General features: G+C 35.5%; 2 protein-coding genes and 1 pseudogene across 13 annotated transcripts in view; 2 read left to right on the forward strand and 1 right to left on the reverse strand.

The window, feature by feature from the left end:
• The window catches only part of LOC139821896 (probable ATP-dependent RNA helicase DHX37), a 102,116-nt gene extending 100,508 nt beyond the window's left edge, over positions 1-1,608 (reverse strand). For all 3 annotated transcript variants that reach the window (XM_071793318.1, XM_071793317.1, XM_071793316.1), the window contains exons 1-5: positions 1,392-1,608; positions 1,212-1,328; positions 957-1,135; positions 650-861; positions 473-570 (exon numbers count right to left, since the gene is read on the reverse strand). In XM_071793318.1, coding sequence (XP_071649419.1) covers positions 473-570; positions 650-801 — 250 coding nt within the window. In that variant the 5' untranslated portion in view covers positions 802-861; positions 957-1,135; positions 1,212-1,328; positions 1,392-1,608. The remainder of the gene's footprint in view (positions 1-472; positions 571-649; positions 862-956; positions 1,136-1,211; positions 1,329-1,391) is intronic.
• A 904-nt stretch (positions 1,609-2,512) lies between these two features.
• On the forward strand, positions 2,513-15,316 carry Nhe3 (Na[+]/H[+] hydrogen exchanger 3). Of its 10 annotated transcripts, none has more exons than XM_071793267.1 (13): positions 2,513-2,798; positions 3,465-3,691; positions 3,841-3,918; positions 4,012-4,088; positions 4,496-4,705; positions 4,918-5,168; positions 5,470-5,672; positions 5,851-6,116; positions 6,308-6,359; positions 7,231-7,287; positions 8,102-8,329; positions 8,495-8,703; positions 12,090-14,317. In XM_071793267.1, exons 1-13 carry the CDS (start codon positions 2,555-2,557, stop codon positions 12,100-12,102), a joined length of 2,115 nt encoding a protein of 704 aa, XP_071649368.1. In that variant the 5' UTR covers positions 2,513-2,554; the 3' UTR covers positions 12,103-14,317. The 10 variants fall into 10 exon arrangements, with proteins under 10 accessions (XP_071649368.1, XP_071649370.1, XP_071649369.1 ...); XM_071793269.1 differs by having other exon boundaries at positions 8,495-8,581; positions 10,111-14,317; XM_071793268.1 differs by having other exon boundaries at positions 8,117-8,329.
• LOC139821411 (lysine-specific demethylase 6A-like) overlaps positions 14,940-25,276 on the forward strand; it is a 29,370-nt pseudogene continuing 19,033 nt past the window's right edge.

A 25,276-nucleotide genomic window follows, 5' to 3' on the forward strand; every position in this document is an offset into this window, starting at 1 on the left:
CGCACTGCCGAAAAGCTGATGCGAGTGCGAGGTGCAAGTGTTAGTGAAGGGTGCGGCCATATTGAATTAACAATAAGTCACTATCGGGTGTTCAGTTGCTCATGATGTGCGTTTATCTGCATTCGTTATTACAGTACATAACGAAGCAAGCGAATGTTTTTGTGTTAAATATTGGTACATGTTATCAATAAGTTTGTAAGTCATGCCTTCAACGTGTAGCTACTTGAATGCCGAAATCGAACCACTACTCCTGTAGTATTAAACCCTTTCTTTTGGACATTCTGTATATGCCAGACTATTGTATAGAAATCTTGTATAAAACTACTTGTATAGAATCTGTAGTATAGCATATCTTGACTAAAATCAACATGGCGGCAAGCATCACGGCCGAGATGCCTGTCAGCGGTCTAGTATGTATAGAAGTCTACTCGATGATAATATCTAAATATTATTTTATAAATTAAAATCTCACATTTTTCATCCAAACCCCAGATTTCTAGCAGTTTGTATTTGGACACGACTCCCTGCGACTGCAACGTTTGTACTATTGCTTGAGTGCGTGGTATCAACCTGAAAAAATCGTATTGAATTGATGTAATCTATTCGATGAATCAACGTGAAATCGAAAGGAGATAGAATAACGATTTACCTGGCCCATAACTTGGTGATGCTCCCAGGTGTCGTCAGCAACGACGGAACAAATCGTTTCAGCTTAGGGTACACTTGACCCTCCAAGAAGAAATACGCGAACCACTTTACACCGTCCACAGATGCTCTATATCCATCGATGGTAGTCCCCATCCGGCCTTTCCAAATGTACCAGACACGCGGCAAATGATCTTCCCGGTTCCTTGATTATATCTATAAATGAGAATAATATTCGATCATAATGAAGATTAATATCTTTATAAATAAATAGGGAAAACATTATAAAGCAACAATTGTGATAAAAATACCTTGGCGGTGGATCAACCAATGATTCACTAAGATGGCATAGCGTGGAAGCGAATTTCGGCAATCATTCGGGTTCTATCGCCGTGACACCTCGCATATACATCTTATTCGTTTCGTACACCTCTTTATAAACCACCTATTCCGGACTGATTTTCCGTAGAACGCACGATCTGATGGTGTTCTGAAAGATGGTTCAGAATAGAGAGGTCGCATTCAATAGGTCTTAATTATCGATGATAATTAATAACACACCATACCTAACCTCTAAAGCATATTTCCACTTGGCCTTATCCTGATCCTCTTTTAGATCCGCCATACCTGCAAAAACTATCTGGCGCAGCAATTTCGCTTCCATGTCGGTTGGTAACGGCATTCTGTAACAATTCTTGTTGTAGATAATGTAGACAACCGTCTCAAACATATTGCAACATGCATACAGTTAAATTCCAGTATTCTGATCTAATCGAGGAAGTCAACGGGAAGACAATGATGACGACGACGACGACGTTTCGTGGCGGTGGTTGATAGCGCGGCGCTTTTCGACGTCTTATCGTGTCTTGTCTCGCGGCATGTATTCCTTGCACTCGCGTAAACATTAATTTTTTCCTCCAGCCTCCTCGAGATTCGCCGCCATATTGATGACGCGCCGCTTGACTGCTTTCCGTCTTTTTATAGTCGACTATTTAGAAGTCGACTTTTAGTCGACTTTCCGCCATTTTTAGAAGTCGACTAGAAGTCGACTAGAAGTCGACTTATAAAAGTCGACGGAAAATTGACTTTTATAAGTCGACTATTTAGAAGTCGATTTTTAGTCGACATTCCGCCATTTTTAGAAGTCGACTAAAAGTCGACTTATAAAAGTCAACTTTCCGTTGACTTTTATAAGTCGACTATTTAGAAGTCGACTTTTAGTCGACTTTTCGCCATTTTTAGAAGTCGACTAGAAGTCGACTTATAAAAGTCAACTTTCCGTTGACTTTTATAAGTCGACTATTTAGAAGTCGACTTTTAGTCGACTTTCCGCCATTTTTAGAAGTCACCTATTTAGAAGTCGACTTTTAGTCGACTTTCTGCCATTTTTAGAAGCCGACTAGAAGTCGACTTATAAAAGTCGACTTACCGCCGACTTTCCGTCAACTGTGCTCTTAGGGTACGGCTCTGTGATTGGTTAATGACATCTTAAGATTGTACTTAAGATGGTCTTAAATATAAGAACCGACTATGAATACCGACCTTAGGCCGGTATTCATAGTTATTTAAGATCGTCTTAAGTTCAATCTTAAGATGTCATGAACCAATCACAGAGCCGTATATTAGCGTCTTAAGACATTACTTAAGACGATCTTGAAGACTATGAATACCGGCCTTATTAGTCTATAAAATGATTTGTACAGCATCCATATAAATATTACAGATTGTTTTATTGGCTAAAAAGTTTTTAAATGTGTATTTAAGCGACTTTAAATATAAGAATGGATTATAAACAAGCCTTAGTGCGCACTCAGTGTGCACTAGTGCAAGTAAGGCTCTATAGTGCAAGCGCCCGAATTCGCTATCAGTTTTCTCTCTGCTTCATGATATCGCCTGACATTTGGCAAAGATGGCGGCGAATGGTGGTGTACGTCCCCTGCTCCTTAAAGTTCTATGTACTTTTTTCTTGAGACTATGCAACGGCGCAGCGACGGACATTAAATTGGACGCCAAAGCACAGCTGTTGCACCGGCTCGACAGCCTCAATCTTCTGCTCTACACGTTTTTATTGATATTAACCGTTTTAACGATATGGATGTTCAAGCACCGCCGCTTGAGGTTCCTCCATGAAACTGGTTTGGCTGTCATCTATGGTGAGAGTCGTCTGCTATCAACAATTCACGATTTCTTTTCCTTTAGTTAGTGTATTACTACGTTTACGCGAGCGTTATTTTTGTAGTAGCTTACAATAATTCACTCGTTTACACGGAGTAAATTATCGTAAGTTATCACTGTAAGGATGGTCGAGAATTAATTGAGAGATGACTCTTGATATATATATTTAATAAGTCTGGTACAAAGGTATCTGCGGGAACGAACGTAATTGCGACTGGACTCTACTCAGAACTATTCGAGACTCAACTGGCACGGACTTATTAAATATATATACCAAGAGTCATCTCTCAATTCTCGTTAACAAAATCCCGTTTACGCGAAGGAATTATCGTAAGTTACTACAGAAGTAACGCTCGCGTAAACGTAGTATATGTGTTATTATTGTTTTTAAACATTTGAACGGTTAGTAGTTAATTTTAAGTTTGGTAGCGATGAATAAAATTCACTTATTCGTATCATTTTAATTCTCAAGATTTGTCTTCAAAATAGAGATGTGTGAGTGTTATTTTATAGCTTATTCTTATTTTTGGATCTGACATGAAGTTAAATGCATTTTTTAAGTATAATTTTAATTATTGCTGCTAGTAACATGTTAAGGATGATTCTAGGATAATTCTTATTTAGGATGAAATTGCTCGTTACAGGTTTGATCATAGGAGCGATAATACGTTATGGGTTCACAACAAGCAGCACTATTCTGCATATGCCAGTGGTTCCGGATAATTCCAGCAAATATAATCAGTCTGTACCACCGGATACGTTGTGGTTACGTTTCCCAGAAGACAAAGGTGGCGGTATCGTAAAGAACAAAACGTTTGCGTACTCGTTTCGCGGCGAAATCTACAAGGAAGATAACGAAATTGATTTGAAGGTAAATAAGTCCTCCATGAGATGATAAGTTACATGGTTTGTCTGAAGAAAGTAGTTTGATTTTTAAACGAGCCTAGATAATTGCCACATTAAATTTAAGTCAGTCTGCTTTTAAATCGATTAATTTAACAGTAATGGTTATTGTTGCAGGCAACTTTCGATCCTGAAATATTTTTTAATATCATATTACCTCCCATTATCTTCCATGCTGGTTACAGCTTGAAGCGTGTAAGTACATTGACCTGCTTCTTTGTTGGAAAGACAATAGAGATATACAATTTGATTCCTATATATAACTTTCTGATGAACAAATTCTTGCAGAGATACTTCTTCAGAAATCTGGGTGCGATTCTTATGTATGCTTTGATAGGAACCTCCATATCAGCTTTTGTTATTGGGTAAGCTCTTTCTTTAATATTATTTTAATGGTCTTATTTTATTATAGAGTCTTTGAGAGAAAAAGCATCAGTTTATATATCATGTCTGTTATTATTATATATTTTATATTGTTAATGATATTTTCTCTTTCTATCTTTTAAAAAGAAAGCGCCATTATCTGTTTCACACACACTTGATTAATTAATTCTCATTATTATTGCCTAAGAAAAAAAACAGCTGTTTGCAAACTCTTAACAACAAGCAAAATATGTTTGTAAACTACTGTGTATCTTATTATGCATAACTCGTGCTTTGATCGAGCTTATTTGCTTTTTTTCTCGCGTCTCGTAACTGAAAACAATTCGTGTTTTTCTTTTAATGTCTTATAAGTCTTATTTTCCTAAGTCAAACTGTCTTATCTGCGCAGAGCTCTGATGTATGGTTTTGTACAACTGATACCACATCTCTCCACGTCATTTACGTTTCTGGATACTCTGTATTTCGGCGCATTGATATCCCCTACGGATCCTCTGACAATAATATCCATCTTTAATGATCTACATGTAGACGTTAATCTGTATGCTTTGGTGTTCGGCGAGAGTGTGCTAAACGATGCGGTCGCCATTGTACTTAGTGGGTTAGTATGTACAATGTTCCACGGAATCAAATTGCATTTTCCTTGTCTTGCAGATTCTTTGGCCGAATCGATTCTTTCTGTAAAGAAATTTTTGCGACAGAAAAATTGAAGATTCGAGAAAAGTGGATGTTACTTGAAATTGTCTAATACGTTGTAACTATAATTTAGCAATATTATATAACAAGTGAAATACATAAGTTTTTGTATTTTAGTTCGATACAGAACTACGCGGAGCGGTACCAGTCAGGATCGGGCGGTTTCGAGACCGTGGCGTTCTTCCAGGCATTTGGAGACTTCGTTGAAATATTCAGTCTATCCCTTTTTATCGGTGCTACTATGGGGTGTATCACCGCGTTGTTGACCAAGTTCACCAGGGTGCGAGACTTTCCTCTGTTGGAGTCAGCGTTATTCGTCCTAATGTCCTACAGTACGTTTTTAATCGCCGAAGCTACCGATCTTACAGGTAATTCGCAATTATTGTGTATGCGTTAGAGCCCCTAGTCTCTCATTGCAATATTCGATTATGGTATTAGAAGCAAAAATAATTCAAATCTTTTTTCTAAAAAAAAACTAGTATCTATTAACAAAAATAGTCACCGTTTAATAGCTTTTCCTAAAAATAAGTTTCTTTCATTATTTTTTTTTTTTTTTTTTTTTTTTCAAGAAACATTAGAATCAGTGCCTTTATTAAAGAACAGAATTTAATAGAAAAAATGACAAACCTTTCGCATTAATCTAATAAATATTTTATTACAAAATTTTAGGCGTTGTTGCCGTTCTCTTCTGTGGAATATGCCAAGCTCATTACACGTACAACAATCTGAGCCCGGACTCGCGTCAGCGCACGAAACAGCTGTTCGAGCTGTTGAATTTCTTGGCCGAGAATTTCATTTTTAGTTACATCGGTGTCTCGATGTTCACCTTTCCGAAACATCATTTCGATCCTGGCTTTATCTTCGCAGGATTTGTATCCTTACATGACGTGTATATTTGCGGAACGTACCACTGGACGCTCCTTTTCTAGATTGAAAGATTCTATGAGAGAATCGTTTCAGTTTAATGCGATATATAAAATAGATATTGATCAAATTCTTTTCGATTAATTTAATTAGTAAAATATGGTATCCTTAACACATTGTCCACAGTTGTGCGCGTTACTGGGTCGCGCGGCTAACGTTTATCCGTTGTCTTTTATATTAAATCTGGCGCGAAAGCCAAAGATATCATTGAACTATCAGCACATGCTGTTCTTCGCAGGATTGCGTGGTGCCATGAGCTTTGCTCTTGCCATCAGGAACACCGTATCGGACGCCAGACAAGCTATGCTGACCACGACTAGCTTGATTGTTATATTGACAGTTATTTTTCAAGGTGGCGCAACAACACAATTTTTAAGCTGGTTTAATATTCCGTGAGTAAAACATTTAAATGTAACCCAACATCTCTCAATTTGTGTTTCTCTACTTTTATTAATGTAAAAATTATACAAAAAAAACAGTTTTTTAAATATTAACTTCTTGATCCTTGTTTCCATTTGATTGATTACAAATACAATTGTTTGCGGTTGTTATTACGCCACTTAAACTATTTTTTCGTTTCTAGAGTCGGAGTAGATGAGGAAATAGAAGGACTTTCTCATAATGGAACGCGCAGTGTAAGTATGATAATTTGTATGTTTAATCGTGTTCTCTATGCTATCTAGAAGAATTAGTATCACATAATGCAAAGAACATAGTTTAGGTTGTTTGCGCGCACGCACACACACACACACACACACACATTAACATGTTTATGCGTTTTGTATAATTTCGACACTGTACATGGCTAAGTGTGATCGGTAGTTAGATTTATCGATTATCTCGATCCAGCGAAATTTTGCATGTGTAAAGCAATGTTCTTATACTTTGTAGGTTTATAGACGAGAGTATTTGCTTTAAAAAGACATGAAAGCGAAGACATTTCTGCATGCAAGCTTTACTGGTTCGTAATTTCGTATAACGATTTCTTTTTACGGTGTCGCTTTTATCCAGGTGTACAATTCATTGGATACTGTCGGGGTGCGTACCGATCAGCCGAATCTCCTCGTTAATTGTAAAATTAGAGCTTGGAGAGTTTTATTTTGCCACGCTCCCATTGATTTTCTTTTCTTTTAGTGTCGGAAAAGTAGTATCAGAGTATCACAGATTCAGAAAGACAATGCTATATCAGTTGTATCAAGACCGGTACAATGTCAGTGAGCTCAATTTTCCGATGGTATATAGCTACGGCTGTATGAAAATGTTTTCTCTCTGGTAGTTAAAAGTATACGCTTCGTGTTCTGTGAAATGTTTTGCAATTTTCGAATCACGACTATCACTCATACGAAATTGCTCTACCGAAATTATGTTTGATTCCCGCATTTCTGAACTAGCATGCATGTTTGTTACCTTGTAACATTCGACAGTGAATTATAAAGATTCGCGGTTAAGAGAACGCGTGCACGAGTGCTGCGATTTACAAGACAATTAATTTATCAATGTTAATAGTCTGGCGGCGAGGGTGGCTACGGTGATCTGGACATGCGTAGGGGAAGAAGTCCGCCGGTATGTTATCACAATTAAAGATTGACTTGACGCACCGTCTTCCTGTTTAACAAATTGAGAGTTTAGATAACTTGATTTTTTTTTTATTTTGATGACTCTCAGATCGATTTATTCTTCACACACAAATAATGAGACATTAATATACATATGTATATGAATATATAGCTCACGCATCATGATTATACCATACAATTCTTATAAAAGTAGCTGCATGCACCAAGTGTCGCTTAATATCTGTATTGAAATAAAAGTGATTTTTTTTCCTTGTTATTGTTGTACCATGTGAATGCAGATCTATTATATGATTTATATGATTTCTCTGTCTATATGCAAGTTGTAGATTTATTTCATTAAGGCTTTTAATTGAATTTGACTGCACTGTGCTTCTGGTTATTTTTTTTAGTATGGTTTTTGTTATCCATTCTGTATGTTGAAGAATAGTTGGAGAACACTGAGATACTTACATTTATTAACAGTACTTACACACACAGACATGTTTAAAATACGGAACACCAGAATTACGATCAATAAGTAAGGATGCATTTTTTATAACTAATAACGAAAATAACTCCAAACATCTAAAAAGGTCTGTCATTAATATATTGCTGTTAACGTTGTTATATACTTTTCTGCTTAAAGGGAAGAATTAAAAATAATGTACACCTATTTGAATCTTATTTTAATGTGTTAATAAATATATGTTTATATGACTAATAGAGGGGGGAGAGGGGCCTACTTTTGTTTAAAGATTAAAGATGGAAAGCTCGCAGAATCATACAGGATGGATAACTGATGCTTTGTTCACATTTTACAGTATAATTCTATGCAGGACGGATCGTTGCCAGGCGGCGGCAGTGGCAGCGGTGGTATCGGTGGCACAAAGCCTAACGAGAAGGCGTTGCTCGCCAGAATTTGGGGCGATTTCGATACCAAATATATGAAGCCCTTGTTAACGCACTCCAGGCCTACGTTATTGGAAACGTTGCCGGTCTGTTGTAGTCCGCTAGCGAGAATTCTCACGACCACGCAACAGATGACGCAGGTACAGTGCCTAAATTCATTGTACACTGAAAAGCTCATTTTATACCAGCTATAATATTTTATATAACGTCTGTTATATTATATTATATATTGTTTGAATATGATAGAATATAATTATGAATTAAAATAATTTTGTAATATTTTTAATGACATTACATTTCGACAGGATGAGGTTGCAAGAAAAGTCGATTCGGATTCGGACTTCTGCTTGGAAGATCGCGAGATGGAGCGACGCAGGACCAGTGTTCAGCCGGTGAGTTTCCATCAGCCTAATCTCAATTACACTGTTAACCCGTGCTATCAGCCTAACAACAGCACCACAGACGTCAGCACTAATCCGGACGAGCCCTATGTAATTCTCAATTTACACAGAAGGTAGAACTAACAGCAATCCTAACATCACCACCTTTTGTGTATCTAAATCTTTTTAAACAGAAGGAAGAGAAAGAGGGAGATTGAAAGTATCGAATATGCATATTTCGAACGCGTTAAACGCGGAATTATAATTTATTTAATTAACTCTTACGTAACTTATATGCATTCGCATTCGTTTATTATAGTCATATTTGATTTCACCAAAGATTTCACGTCTTTTGTTTTTACACGAAGGTGATATCTTTGACGATTGAATTTTATATTTCGTTTCTTTTTTAAATTCTTAAGGCCGGTTTACACACGCAATGATTAGTGGCGCCAACTCTGATTATGAGTGTAAACAACAATAGCCTGCGGCTACGTGTGTGTATGTAACATACACTGTACATTTCTACGCATGTTCTCTATGCTGTATGTATGAGCAATACAGACAATACGTAAAGGAGATGTAATCGCGTGAACGTCACTTCATATTTGACATAATATAATCGCCTCTTTTTTTTTTCGTTCTTCTATATAAAACACGAGCTTGAATGTCTATATTGCACGTAAAATTAATTTTATCTGGACGATGTAATTTCTCTTCTTTTCGATTTCCAAGTTGATCTCTCGAGTGAAATGGCAACAGCGACAGGAGGTCGCAAAGGTTTTAATCGAGAATTCGAGTGCAATAGCAGCATATTTCGAAAAACGGTATTTTTAGGGGGCGGGGGGGAATGAGTTTAAAAGTTTGAAATCTAATTTCAAAAGATGGAGAAAAATCAGGTCTACAATCAAATAATTTAGTGTATAATATATAGTAATTGTAATGATGACTTGTCACCAATTAAATAGTAAAGTCTTAAGCTTTATACTGCTATCGCACTCAGTGTCTCAATTTCAAAAACGACAATAGCAACTGTAAATACACCGTGAATTTTTAACAAACCTGCTTGCTTAAGAATAAGGGGAAATGTACGTATGCTGTTTGTTAATGCAAACCGACTTTTTTCTGCTCTGCCCAATCTTATACTAATATAGTGCATAAATTGACAAATGGTAAGATGTTAACGAGCCAATCGCCGTTGTGTGCAAATGACTCCTCGTAACTGTGTATTCTTTTCTGTCGAGGTGATTTTATAACTGTAAAGCAGATAATTATTCTAGTCAATGATTGCCTACGATAGACACATAACGAGAACTAATGAATGGACAATAGCGTGTGATATTTCGTATTGCATAATGGTGGAAATTTTTTATTTATAAACTCGAAAATTATGTTTAATGTACAGAGGACGAACTTCTCTTCGGCCTATTTTTGCGCTTGTGTCTTGTCTTTCTTCTCTTCAGGGAAAAAAAATCACAGTCAGATATTTGCAGAGCGCACGTTTGACCGTATCTTTTTTTTTTTTTCATCGGTTTTTCTAGAGAGAAAGAAACGATGATGATGACAGTGATGATGATGATGATTCCGATTCCAATGACGAAGACCTCAGAATCATCGGAATGGGGGGATTCATTCCGTTACGAACGTTATAGCCGGGAAAACGATCGACGAACTATCCATGTCCATGTGTACCTAAGATCGGTGCAGCAAAAGACAGATTCTTCTCTTTGAACAATTACGAGTAGGTCATATCGCGCGGTGATTTTTCTGAAAGTATTAACATGTACGACTAGCGTTAATGTAGGGAGTGGAGATCGTGATATGCCGCTTTGTTATTTTTTTCGAGTTGTAAACATTTTATCTATAGATAAAGAGTGTTAGAAGAAGAGGAAATTCGGGGCTTGGTGAGTATGTAATACTTGAACTGAATAAAAAACGCTTTTTTTTTATCTCAACAAGACATTTCTCGGAATTTAGTTTTAACGTGCGAATATCGTGAGCAAACGTTCCCGAATTCCTCCTTTTCTGAACACTGGAACATTTGCCAAACTTTTCGCGACGTTCAAATTATCGAGCATTAAACATAATTTTCTGTATCCATTAATTCTAATTACGCGACAATTGATTGCGATTGGCAATGTAAAAACAGAAAAGACATTGAAGGCTCTGTTGCTGCTGTGATCTTTTAATCCTGCCTCCGCGAAACTTGTTCATGCTCGGTGAAAAGTTACTATTCATTTGTAAGCTGACACAAGTGAAAAAGAAGTATTCACACGTCTCGTATTTTCTGGAATGACTTTGCGCGAATATTCTTAACAGGATAGATTGGGATAGATAGTTTTCGTTTGTAATAGCGTAACATTAATCTTATTCTTTGCGTAAGACCGTCAAAAGAATGGGGCGTGCGGATACTTTTTTCGTCCCCTGTAATCTACGAACATTTTTTTGCATGCAGTCAACTTTTTAATGCGGAAAGATCTCTGGGATTAATCATCTCGTAATGATCGCGCTGCCGACATACTTATCCGTCAATATCTGCATGCCGCAATGTACTACTTCACACGTACCTCTCTACTTACTTTACATTGTTTTTCTGTTTTTAGTTGTATATTTTTATATTATTTATTCACAGACGAGCGTCAGGAGCTCTGCACGTAGATCGCAGTTGTGAACATGATATTTTTGGCGTCTTAAGATTTATTTTATCGACCCGATATTATATATAATTTCGTAATTGTTGTCGGTGATCTGTCCACGAATATACGTTTAAGTCTGGAATTGTTAAGCGTTAGCTAAGTGTAGATATATTCCCTGAATCGTTACTAATTTTAGAAATTAACGTTATCGAGGAGTTTTTATCGGACACTTAATTCCTTTAAGTCTCGTTAAGATATCTCTCTGGCGGTATATTACAGGCTCATACACTTATGTCCGTATCAACATATAACTGCTATTACTTATGATTTGATAACAAAGTCAATATTGCAGACACAACATAGTTTCTAGGCATGATACTTTAGGCAACGAAACCATGATTTTTTTTTTTTTTTTTTTTTTTTTTTTTTTTTTTTTTTTTTTTTTTCCAATAAAAATATACAATATTATATTATACAGCAGATTATAAAAAATAGTAAATTCCAAGTAAATTACATATATACAAAATAGGAAATCGAAATTGGAGTATAATGTGCTTTCTGCTGACAAATTAGCGTGTACCTTGCAGATTTTTGTAAATAGAGTTAGAGAAGTTTTATTTTCTAGCCTCGCGAGTTAGACTCACTTTGAAGTCGAGTTTCGATTCGAAGTTTAGATTTCAGATCTATCTCGATGACGACGATGACATAATCAACCGGACCGGTTTTTGTAAATAACGTTACAATCTCAGTATGTGTACGCGATACGTAAAAATTCTCTGACGCACCGATTGAATGTAATTGATTAACGTCAAACGGCATACATGTGAGAGGATATATGGTTCTGAAGTCGATCCTTGATGTGTGTTTAATACTTTGTGGGACAGTTGGGGACCGTGATGATGATGGGAGAAGTTAGTCCGGGACCACTACCGCTGCACACACGAGTCGCCCTGCCTGGTCTGGTCGGTAGACACTTGTAAAATCTTTCTATATAGCCGATTGACCGTTTCGTTTTCACTTCGCTCGCTCACCCTCGATTCCTGTCCGGTTGTTAGTTCAAAATCGGTCGCATAGTGATTTTAGATTGTACATATCTATCGTTTATCACCATTGTAAATTAATAATATTCTAAATTATTTCAGAAATTTTTCACATAGTCAACGGATTATCAAAGACCGTATTAATTGCAAAAATCAGGATCAATTGATAATATCTGATATCATAACGTGCTGCCGATTTTGATGACGAGTCTTTTTAAGCGATTGTACATCGCAACCGACGCCGGAAACTCGCGACATGGTACTCTAAGAATCTCAATCTTGTTTATTGTTGTAGGGCTTTTGAGAAACCGGTGCTTCCTATGCAATTTTTAATAGATATAAAACAAAGAAAACGAAGAATACATTTAGTCGGGACAGATTTACACATTTATCGGTTTCGCTAGGTTTATATAATATATATACATATATAATTATATAATAATTATAGTATTCTCAATGTGATGAAAGTCATGATATGTACAGAGTGAGTCGCACGATCTGTTATACCTTGATATCTTATTATATTATAATAGTGATTATTGTTATATAATTATTCGAAACATCTGCCAGATTCTTAGCGGTGGCTTAATGGAAAATGCATTATTTACTCGCCAATTGTATGATTACATTTAAAAAAAATATATATATCTTTGTTTTTCTTACGTAATATAGTATCTAATATGTAAATAATATATTTTTTTACCATTAAACGCCACCATTAAAAATTTGTTAGAAGTTTAAAGTAGTGAGATATTAACTTGTTACAGATTGTGTGCTACTTACATAGAGTAATTACGAAATGCGAAAATTGTATCTAATATGTTGGCGAAATAATGATTATTAGCACAAGAATCGATATGTATTTAATAGACATGCGTATGATGAAACCGAATCAGTTTAGAATTAGTCAGAGGCACGCAGTAAGATTTATATATCGACTTGGCATCTGGGACAGATTAATATAAATTGATTTATGTATCGCGTCGCGCGAATCTATTGTATTTGAAGGTATTCCGCCTTTGATTTGACGGCGCATAAAGCCGTACTGCGTAATCGAATCTTTCTTGTGAAATTACTTAATTTAGATATTTACAGCAGTCGGCGAATTGACTTTGCCGTTATGTACAAAACTTAGCTACTACTTACACGGAGTGCGGGGCACTCCGTATTATTGTTTACATTGTAACAGTTGTAAGACTCCTGTTGCCTCGCTGCAATCATATGAAATTGTCACGCCAAAGGCGAGAAATCGTATGAATTCCTTCATCACCGAAAACTGTTGTCTGCTTCAGAAATTCATATATGATTTTTCGTTTTTAATAATTTCCATAATTTTTAAATGTTACAATATATAAAAATTACGTATTACAATACCTATGTAATTGTCATGATTTTTTAATAGTAGCAACAGAAGGCGACCGCAAGCTTTATTTACGTAAATCTTACATGTAAAATTACAACGCGACAACGTACAAGACGGATTTAAGAGGATTTTTCAATTTTTGACTTGTACTTTCGAGGAGGGAATATATTTATCGGCTTTCGCGCGCTGGTATTGTTACGCGAATTCTTCGGTCGTGGTAGAAGTAAAGTTAAATCTGCGCTCCTCCCCAAAAAACTTGTACCAGTTATAAGTTATAATTCTTAAATAAGAATACGAATATGGCGCGAAGATGCGGGAGGACTTTTAATTTAGTCGTTGGCTGTGAAGATTTAATAAAACTGTTTGCAGACGTAGGGTGTAGATATTAGGAGGGTGAATCCTTAGTTCGGGAGGATCTTTAAATAGCATTGTATTTATCAAACGTGTGCTAATTTGCGAGTTGATTCCTCGAAATAGGCATGGTATTCGCGAAGAGAACTGTTCTAAGACAAGAGTTGTAATGATCTTGCGTTATAGCGAGCGAAATTGCAATGTAAGAACGAACGTATTGTACTCCTCTGTATAGATATTCGTGTTCGTGAATCCGATGTATAATGTGTAATCGTGACGTATACATGCAATGAGTATAACAACGTTGTGATACCATGTACCACACTTTGCAATGTTTAATAAAGTATTTGTAAAAATATATGCAACGTCTTCAACATTATTTCAGGAAGTCTGAGGACTTATTTAAGAAGAGTAAGGATTTATTGGTCACCCAGGAAAGTTCTCAGAATTGTATATTACAGAGTAATAAAGTACAAAAAAGTACAAAAATATTAAATCAAGCAGAAGACGCTCTAATTTGTTAAATCCAGGTAAATTGCATGTTGCACCAATGCAATGCAGAGACCATATGTGACACTTATGAAATAATCTACAATTGAATGTCATCATTGCTTCAGTCTAATAAAAGTTCTCTTTCAGCTTTATATTACATTATATTACTGAATGTAATACGAAGTCTAGTCATGTAGACTTGTGCGCAAGGTTACGACTAGACTTTGTATTACATTGATTTTACGGCTGTTTATTAACTGTCAAGGGAAAGGGATAGACCTCGGAGTATTTTTGAAGTGTGCTGAAATAATTTGAAGTGTTATTTTTTGCAAATATTTTTTTTATTTGGAAATGGCACGCAAGAATTCTCAGCATGTCAATTTTCGCCTCTAACGTCACGATCTAACATGGTCGCAGCGAGTACCCAGGAGCCTTAAATACACACGTTGATTACTAACTCAGACGAGATGCTTCGGGAATTGCGCACAATGTCGGTAAGTTTAATCTAATAAATCGTGTTGTATATTAGGAAAAGTGATTCTTTGATATTTTCACATAAAGAATCATATTTCTCGAAAAGCACGCAGACAATAAGGGAAATTAGGTACTATTATCTTCTTTACTTGTGTTTTTTTAATGAGGAAATAATCTTCCTCTTTGTCTGACTGGATATTTTGTGTTAAAAATAATTTTATCTTGCCGTACGTGAAATCCTTGTGTAGAATTTTGTAAGAAATGATTTCATATCTTCGTATTTTCATGTCTTAGGAAAGAAGTTATTTCGAGTACTTGCTTCACAACAATAATATAAAAGTATCATCGGATAAGCAATGCAATTATTTCGGGAATAAATAAGAAACGACGTTGTATCTGATAATCATTATCTATATATCTATAATAAAGATGGAATATTGAAAACGTATATCTATAAACCAAATAGCTTTAAGTGGGAAAACAGTTTATATTATTGAATCTATGTCCTCTGTATTCGCATCACTTCGCCGCTTAACTTTACCTTCAGATCCAATTACTACGTTTACGCGAGCGTTATACTTCTGTAGTAACTTACGATAATTCCTTCGCGTAAACGGGATTTTTTTTTGCGTAAACGGGATTTTGTAGTAACTTACGATAATTTACTCCGCGTAAACGAATGATATATCGTAAGTTACTACAGAATTAACGCTCGCGTAAACGTAGTAAATGTCAAATAACAAACGAAACAATCGCGGTTCGCTAGTGTGTAATTTTAATTAACTCTTAGTGTTGTACTTTTTACAAAAAGTCTAAAGTTTATTTCTCTTGCTCTTCTAATTTTTATTCATTTATTTATCTAGGGTTGCGGTCCACTTGACGCTACAAATACTTTGGAACGTTCTTCTTCTCCTTCTTTCTTCATTGAAAGAAAAGAGAAGAGGAATGCTTCGAAGCATTTGTAGCTCGATTTGTAGCGTCAAGTGGACCGCAGCCTAGGTTGCAAATGGAACAGGAATGTTTACTTCGCCTCAACGATTATCGACGTGTGTAAGGGTAAAGGACTGAATGGGGTGCCGAAATGTTCGTTAGTAAGCGATTGTTCAACGCCGGATCTGTCCGATCAACAATTAACGAAGGAACAATTGTCGCCGCTAACAGAAAGTTATTCCATAGAGAGCAAAGAGGAAGCATTCCATCCGAAGCTGCAGGAGATTTGTCTTAAGAATCCCATTGTCATAACGTGACCTCACAAATGTGCTCGAACTTGATTTGAGTCTTTTCGACTAAGACTCTGGTCGAGAAAAATCCAAATCTGAGTATCAAAATACGCAAACAAATTAAGTACGCATCTGATGAGAATTGAGACAAGAAGCAGAACAAGAAGGTGTGGGAGTGCGTCAGTGATACTAGTTATTCAATGAGCATCAGCCATTATGCGAAATATCAAACCAAGAATTTTGAAAACCAGAACAATCAAGAAAACATATGTGGCAACGTACTTACTTCTAACAGTCCCGGTCAAGTGACCAAGTACAAAAAGAAGATAGTAAAATTCGCTACCAAGGATTTATCGGACGTGCAATTGTGGAAACCGCAATTGGAAGAATTAACGAAGTTGCCACCCTTTCTCAGAGTGGAATGTACAGATAATATGCTCAGCTACGTGGGCTACAATCTCTTTGGGATGAACACCATACAGTTATACTTGAAGGTACAATTCAAAATTGATATGATATAATTGGAACGAGGATGTATCCAGGATATTTGAAAACTGTTGCGATTCAATTTATATAATTGTCTTTTAGGTACCCGGTTGTAAAACTACCGGTCATCAAGAGAATAATAATTTCTGCGCCGTCAACATTAATATCGGACCCAGGACCGGGCGACTGCAAATGGTTTGCAGTACCGCACGAGTATTGGGGCGTAATACGCATTCGCCCTGTAAACAAGACGACATCGATTACGCGCGTGGAAGTTGGTGGCCGCCGGATCTGGACGTTTTGCACAAAAAGAATGTCCCGGTTTACAGATTCCATCAGAAACCGGGCGAACTCGTGTGGGTGAACGTCGGTTGCGTGCATTGGGTGTACGCAATCGGCAGGTGCAATAACATCGCGTGGAATGTTGGTCCATTCACTGCCAGACAATATCAGCTGGCGATGGAACGTTACGAATAGAACAAGTTGTATCAATACCACTCGATTGTGCCGATGGTACGTCTTTCATGGAGGCTGGCACGCTACGCTAAAGCTAAAGTGTCGGATCCGCAACTGTTCCAGCTGATCAAGAATTGCATGCTGCAAACGATGAAACAGAATTGCTTGACATTGGAGTTTATGGAACATAAGGGAGTGGAAATGAAATACGACTGCAAGATTGATCACATGACTTATTGCAAAGATTGCAATGTACGTTTTCCGTTTTCAATATATTATGAAATATACATATTATATTATTACATTATATGTATATACAGGGGATGGACAAAATAATATGAACACCTGACATAATATTTATTTATTAATAAGGTGTTGGGCCACTATTTGCTTTTAGAACAGCAATTCTTTGCGGAATAGATTCGTAGAGTGTCTGAATAGTTTCCAACGGAATGTTGTCCCATTCTTGTACCAAAACATCCGCCAATTGCTTCAATGATGTTGGAGATGGAAATCTGCTCCTCACTCTCTGCTCTAAAACTTCCTATAACGGTTCAATTATGTTGAGGTCTGGCGATTGTGCTGGCCAGGGAAGATGATATTCTGATGCTCTTTAAACCAAGACTGAACCTTTTTGGCTGTGTGTATGGGCGCATTATCATCTTGGAATATGGCAGTGTTTGGCAGCAATATGCTAGTCATAGTAAGAACTTCATCATTGAGGATGTCGAGATATTCATTCGCAGTAATCCGGCTAGTGAGGTGAATGAGAGGACCAGCTGAATACCACGATATAGCCGCCCAAATCATAACGGAATCTCCCCCATGCTTGACTGTAGGAAGCAGGCAGTCCGGATCGTAGGCTTCTTTTGGGGTTCTCCATACATAAAGCCGGCCGTTTGTAGGAAACAATGAAAACGATGATTCATCGGACCATACCACATTCTTCCAATCATCAAGTGTCCAGGTTTTATGTATGGAGAACCCCAAAAGAAGCCTACGATCCGGACTGCCTGCTTCCTACAGTCAAGCATGGGGGAGGTTCCGTTATGATTTGGGCGGCTATATCGTGGTATTCAGCTGGTCCTCTCATTCACCTCACTGGCCGGATTACTGCGAATGAATATCTCGACATCCTCAATGATGAAGTTCTTACTATGACTAGCATATTGCTGCCAAACACTGCCATATTCCAAGATGATAATGCGCCCATACACACAGCCAAAAAGGTTCAGTCTTGGTTTAAAGAGCATCAGAATATCATCTTCCCTGGCCAGCACAATCGCCAGACCTCAACATAATTGAACCGTTATAGGAAGTTTTAGAGCAGAGAGTGAGGAGCAGATTTCCATCTCCAACATCATTGAAGCAATTGGCGGATGTTTTGGTACAAGAATGGGACAACATTCCGTTGGAAACTATTCAGACACTCTACGAATCTATTCCGCAAAGAATTGCTGTTCTAAAAGCAAATAGTGGCCCAACACCTTATTAATAAATAAATATTATGTCAGGTGTTCATATTATTTTGTCCATCCCCTGTATATATATTAGAGTGGTCCTTAAAAAGAGTAATTTTGAATTTTGACTGCTCGAACAGTTCGAAAGGCTCGAAATAAAAAAAAAATCTGTGCCAAAGGGCAGCTTCCTATCTCAATTTTAATACGTGCCGCAGAGCACTTGAATTTTCCTATTAAAATCAAATAGCAAATGATTTTAGTATGAATGCAATAACAATCGGAAAAATTTGAAACTTGGCAATTCTCTTATCTATATAGTTGTACCTATGTTTTGAAATTTTTATATATTTTTATCTACATATTTCAGGTTGCTAGTGGTCGATAAAAATAATTTTTTTTTTAAATTTTTTAACCAAATATAGCAAATGATTTTAGTATGAATGCAACAGCGATCGGAAAAATTTGAAACTTGGCAATTCTCTTACCTATAGTTGTACCTATCTTCTGAAATTTTTATAGATTTTTATCTACATATTTCAGGTTGCTAGTGGTCGATGAAAATGTTTTTTAATTTTTGAAAAATCAAAGGAATTTTGTTTATTTATTTCTTTCTATAATTTTGTTTATATATTTATTTATTTATTCGTAGTCTTAAATAAAAATTTAATATTTTTATAAAATTGTCCAAATAGTAAAAAAAAATAAAAAAATATTCCGATGCGAAAAAGGACACTCATAAGATTTTTGAAATAAATAATTTTATAAAAATATTGAATTTTTATTTAAGACTACAAATAAATAAATAAATATATGAACGAAATTATAGAGAAAAATAAATAAACAAGATTTCTTTGATTTTTCCAAAATTAAAAAAAATTATTTTCATCGACCACTAGCAACCTGAAATATGTAGATAAAAATCTATAAAAATTTCAGAAGATAGGTACAACTATAGGTAAGAGAATTGCCAAAAGTTTCAAATTTTTCCGATCGCTATTGCATTCATACTAAAATCATAAGCTATTTGCTTAAAAAATTAAAAAAAAATTATTTTATTGATCACTAGCAACCTGAAATATGTAGATAAAAATCTATAAAAATTTCAATAGGTACAACTATAGGTAAAAGAATTGCCAAGTTTCAAATTTTTCCGATTGTTATTGCATTCATACTAAAATCATTTGCTATTTAATTTTAATAGGATAATTCAAGTGCTCTGCGGCACGTGTTAAAATTGAGATAGGAAGCTACCCTTTGGCACAGATTTTTTTTTATTTATTTCGAGCCTTCCGAACCGTTCGAGCAGTCAAAATTCAAAATTACCCTTTTTAAGGACCACATACATATATATATATATATACTAGCTGGTTACCCGGGCTTCGCCCCGGTAACGAAAAATTATACACTCTATAGCACTCCCTGGAAAATTCTACCCCTATTTTATATGGTTTTAATACAAATTCGGTCCAGCCGTTCTTGAGTTATAAATGGTGTAACTAACCCGACTTTGTTTTATATATATATATATATATATATATATATATATATATATATATATATATATATAATATATAATATATATATATATATATATATATATATATATATATATACATACATACACATATCTAAGTTATTTTGTATTAAAAGCAAATTTTTTTCAATTCTTTGTAGGTTGAGATATTCAATATATATATCTGCAAAAAGGAGAGGAAAGAACAAGAAAGAGGAATATTATTGCATACATTGCGTGTTTAAGTATTCTTCTTCGTTGAAGGAATTCTTCCTGTCTTGCAAAATACCATATGAAAAACTTAACGAGCATTTACGATGAATTCACATGTCAATATAATTACACTACCATCACTACTTCTATGGGTGCATTCGGGGAGACGCTATTAACGCTATAAACGCAAACGCTATGAACTTCGTTCGAAGAGCCAATAGCGCGACAGCGATAGCAAGCTCCCCGAACGCAGCTTAAGCGCCAATAGTATTTCGTGCCTCACCTCGAAAATAATAGCGAAAATAGCGCGAGTGATGACGTCACGCTGCCTTTACAGTGACGTCATCATCGTATATCACAGCGCCACAAAGCGTCTCCTCGAACAGTTTTAGACGATAATTGTGCTAATAGCGTGCTCCCCGAATGCACCCATATATGATCATCATCGGTATTGTCATTGACGTCGCAGACACAAAATCAGCCAATCTTACTGGTATAAGTATGTACATGGACTTCCTGGACGTGCCACAGCAGTAGCAAGTGTTTTTTCTTTATGTCGAACATAAACATTCTTCTTTTCATGTCCGTATTGTAAACTCGGAACCAAGTAAAGTTCCTATTATGAACACTAAAATACTGTGCGCCTTGTTTCACTTTGTAATTATTGTGTAACAAATGTGAATGGCATAAAAATACAACAAGAAATACGGTCCACTCTACAAATATATCTGTTTCACAATATGGATGAAGTAATATACATAGGAAGCTTTCCAGCAAGCGACACAAGTCGACATAAACGTCGTTCTATCTTTCTTTTTTGGCAATGAGTAACAAATAGCGTTTTCGATTTGCGACTCAAACCGACTCGGGTCGCATCATGTATACAGGACTCTAGCATCATTGACGTGGAATACATACATATCTATGTATGTATTCCACGTCCATTGATGCGACCCGAGTCGGGTCGAGTAGTAAATCGAAAACGCCAAAAGACAAAACGACACTTGTGTGGACTTGTGTCGCTTGCTGGAAAGCTCCCATAGTAGGAATTTACTACACGGATATATAGTCTCTGGGCTATACTGGTAACACTGTCATTTACGAAAAAATTGAGATAAAGGAGAACTTTGACTTCTACTTAAAGATATTAAAAGTTGTATGAAGAATCACATGTCGTCAATTAATTTGCTAAGGAAACATGCATGAATGCAAACTTGCAATACAAATATGCAAAACTACTCGAAATTGTTCACATATTTTTGTATGCAAATCGACAGTAAGATTCAGAAAAAGACTTTAAGGCTTCGTAAAAATGTCGAATAATCTCTATTCACATAATGTTGCATGTTATACTTGAGGAAACTTGACTTGGTTAGGTGGCGTGAGTGTGAGTGGATGCGAAGCGAGCGTGTGAGAAAAGTATAAGCGGTAATTAGACGAATAGTTGTAAAGGCGAGGTGAATAAGTGTAGTAGGATGAGTGAGAAGGTAAGATAAGGAAGGACGGTGATTGAAGGGAAAGGTAGGCGAACAGTAGGATAGGAATTAAGAGAAGGAAAGAAACCGCCAAAGGAGTGAGGTTAGAGGACGAGCGAGCGCGGGAGGATTATGGCGGGAAAAGAGGCGGGAAGCGCGGGAAAGGTAGTGAAGACAAGGCAGGATAGTAAGCAGAGGAAATTAGTTGCGGACGAAAAGGATAATGGAAAGAAAGTAACGTTTAGGTTAGAAGACGGTAAAGGAAAAGGGGATGAATGGCAGAAAATAGGGAAGGATTTATAGGTTTGTTCGCGTCGCATACTCCAAAATATACACCAGAGACACTTGGATCACGGATAAAGGGTGGCGATTGGAGCAGATGAGTTTTTGGAGTGCGTTGGAGCATGGTGGGGCTAGGGACCCTCTAGTAAGGGATGAGCAAACACGCCGGATACGCCGCCATTCGAGGGTCAGAAGCAATAGCCGCGCGATGTTTCAAACTCGCAGCAATAAATACTTTGAAAACAATCAAATAAAGAATAAAGAAATAAAGAACAAAACATATATTTGTTTTAAACAGACACAATACAATACATTAATACAATATATTTCACATTAATAAAAACGAAGCAAAATAAACTGTTTGAAATAAAACAATTAACATATAAATTAATATATATTATTGCACGTTCGAATGCATAGCCATTGTTTTACTACTTCTAATATTCTTCTTCTTTGAATTCTTATTCTGGGATGCAATTCTTAATCTAAACGTAGTATATCTATTAATAATTTTTTTTTTAAATTATGACAATCCGGAACAGTAGAATAAGGAATCTCTTCAAATTTTGAAACAAAGAATTGTTTTACATTTAATTTTGCATGTGAAGAACAGATTGTCTTATAGTAAGCCCGAAATATTTTTTCCATAGATAGGAAATAATTAAATGTTGTAGTATTAACAAAAAATAAAGTATCTTTTTTACTTTTCTTTTTTATACGAATTAGCTTTGAATAATGAAATATTTTTGGCGTTTTAGAACCTGTATATTTTAGACAATCATAACACGTTTTTTGGTTTTTACTAATATTACCCACTATATATCCAGCTATATAATATAATCCATTTAATTCAATATTGTTTAGCTCAATGTTTTTGTGCGGTATATTTATATTTAATGTTCGATCTTGAATTGTACTGTTCTTTTGTTCGTCTCTATTATTTTTTATATTTTGTAAAAATTCTGATAAAAATGTTCTATCATCTTCGTCATAATTTCCAGAAGAAACATTTGTCATATATTGGGAAACACAAATAAGTTTTATATTATTTGTAAATTGTAAACAATTTGGACATTCGTTTTTAGTTCTAACTACACTAAATACATTTTCTAAGCAATCTTGAGTAAATCTGGACCCAAGAACAAACTGAAAATTCCTTTCATTTAATAAGTATTCCGACACTTCAAGAAATGATGTAGTAGATATCACAACGGATGTTTGAAACGGTTTCCATTGATTCTTTGTACCGACGTTTACTGAGGAAAAAAACTGTATGATATCTTTTAGGTGTATTATTGCATTTTCGTAACATTCCATATTCTTTTTTCCTAATCCAAACGCTGGATGACGTGCAGTCATTATTCTGAACCAACGAACAATAAAGTCTACAAACCATGCAGTAGTGTAATATTCTTCTTTAGAATGCATTTCGGCCAACAATTTTAAACCAGAGCTTGTTTCATCATTTAAAACACTAGTAGCACTACTGACTCGCATTTTTAAGAAATGTTTTTTTGTATCTAAATGTTCTGGTGTAAGTTTTGGAGCGAGTTGAAATTCTAAATTTTCTTGGGCAGAAAGTAATTCTTTGAAATGTGAGGCTTTAACAGTATTACTTGGCAAATTGTACTTTTCAACAAAAATATCAGGAATTTCCAAAACTTCATTTGTAAAAAGACCACTTTTAATATTTTTAAAGGCATGTGGAGTATCGCCAAAAAACCATAATTTTCTATTTTTATCGCAAGGATGTATACATGAATTACTCACAGTGGAGTATCTATTCACTGAAATATTAAATGAATTCCACATACTTTGATTTGACGCGCCCATATCGGATATATAGAATGGACTCGTAAACCTATTTCTTCGCACTTTTTAATAATTTCTATGATAATTGGTTTATATGTTCTTCCGCATGTTTTCTTATTTGTAAAATAGTATGCGACTATCTGCTTCCATCGGCTTGCTAAACCTGCTATTAAAAAAACTAATGCTTGATCAGCTTCGCCACTATGATCAGGTAAACTTACTTGACCTAGCATTTCCTTTGTAGAGTTATCATATATATTTCCAGGCGTAATACTCATCTCATCTAATACTATAGCATACAGTCTTTGTCTATTTCTTCAAATTGTAAAACTTTAATGCGTAAGAAATAAAAAATTTCATCTATTAAACCGCTTCTAAATTTTAAATTTTCCAGTCTGTTGGTTAATGTTCGAAGAGAAGGTAATGGATATCCCTGCTTTAACAATTCTAAATAACCCGAAGTACCACATGCAAATTTCAACCTGTACGATTTTAATAAAGTAGCGTTACACCATTTGGCCACTTTCTTATTTTTATTTGTTAAAAACTTTACTTGGTCATCATTAAAAAATTTAGACGTAACTTCTACAATGGAATTCCTTTTACATACTTCTTTTTCAAGGCGCCGTAGTTTTAACTGTAATTCTTTTTTATATGTATTGTTTGTTGTCTTCATTTTCTTTATGATTCGATTTGCCTTCCTCAATTTTCTCTCCAATTGTTGATTTTTTTCTAAACATTTCTTCATTTCATCTGTTATTGCTATATCTGGATTGAGAGAGAGAGAGGGAGAGAGAAAGAGATTTTCACAATCAGGTGAATCAGGTACCAAATCGTTATTTTTCTTCATCCTTTTAGGAGGTATTATATCTGTAATTTCTACATCGTCTTCCGGTGGCTTTTCTGAATTAACAATGTTTTGTTTTCTTTTTAAAATGCTGACAAAGTGCATTTTTGGCATTTGTATAGTACCTACAAAAGAATAAAAAGCATACACAACTTACTCCTGACATGAGTTAATGCATAGTTGCATTTGCACCTTATTTGTAAAGTAGACGTTCTCTTTTTTTGAACTAACATTGGAAAATATTGGCCAAGCATTTCCAATATACAACCAATTAATATTCAGCCAACATGCTACCAATGTATTGTGTACTACTAGAGATCCTATTACAACTTACAATTAACGAAGCAGACGTCAAGATATAATCTACTAATTGTTTAATAAATAATGTAACATTAACAACTCACCACCTTGTAACATTTCCACATGCAATTCCTTTATTGGTACAGCATTTGGTTTTAATTTTTGTTTCTTTCCAAATATGTTTTCATCTTCCCACATATTATCACTAAAATGTTCCTTGAAAAAAAAAAAACATTAGTATAATACATATTAAAATAAATAAATAATAAATTAGGGCTCACAAGGAC

This window comes from Temnothorax longispinosus, chromosome 11 (assembly GCF_030848805.1).
Source record: "Temnothorax longispinosus isolate EJ_2023e chromosome 11, Tlon_JGU_v1, whole genome shotgun sequence".
In the NCBI taxonomy this organism is placed as follows: Eukaryota; Metazoa; Arthropoda; class Insecta; order Hymenoptera; family Formicidae; genus Temnothorax; species Temnothorax longispinosus.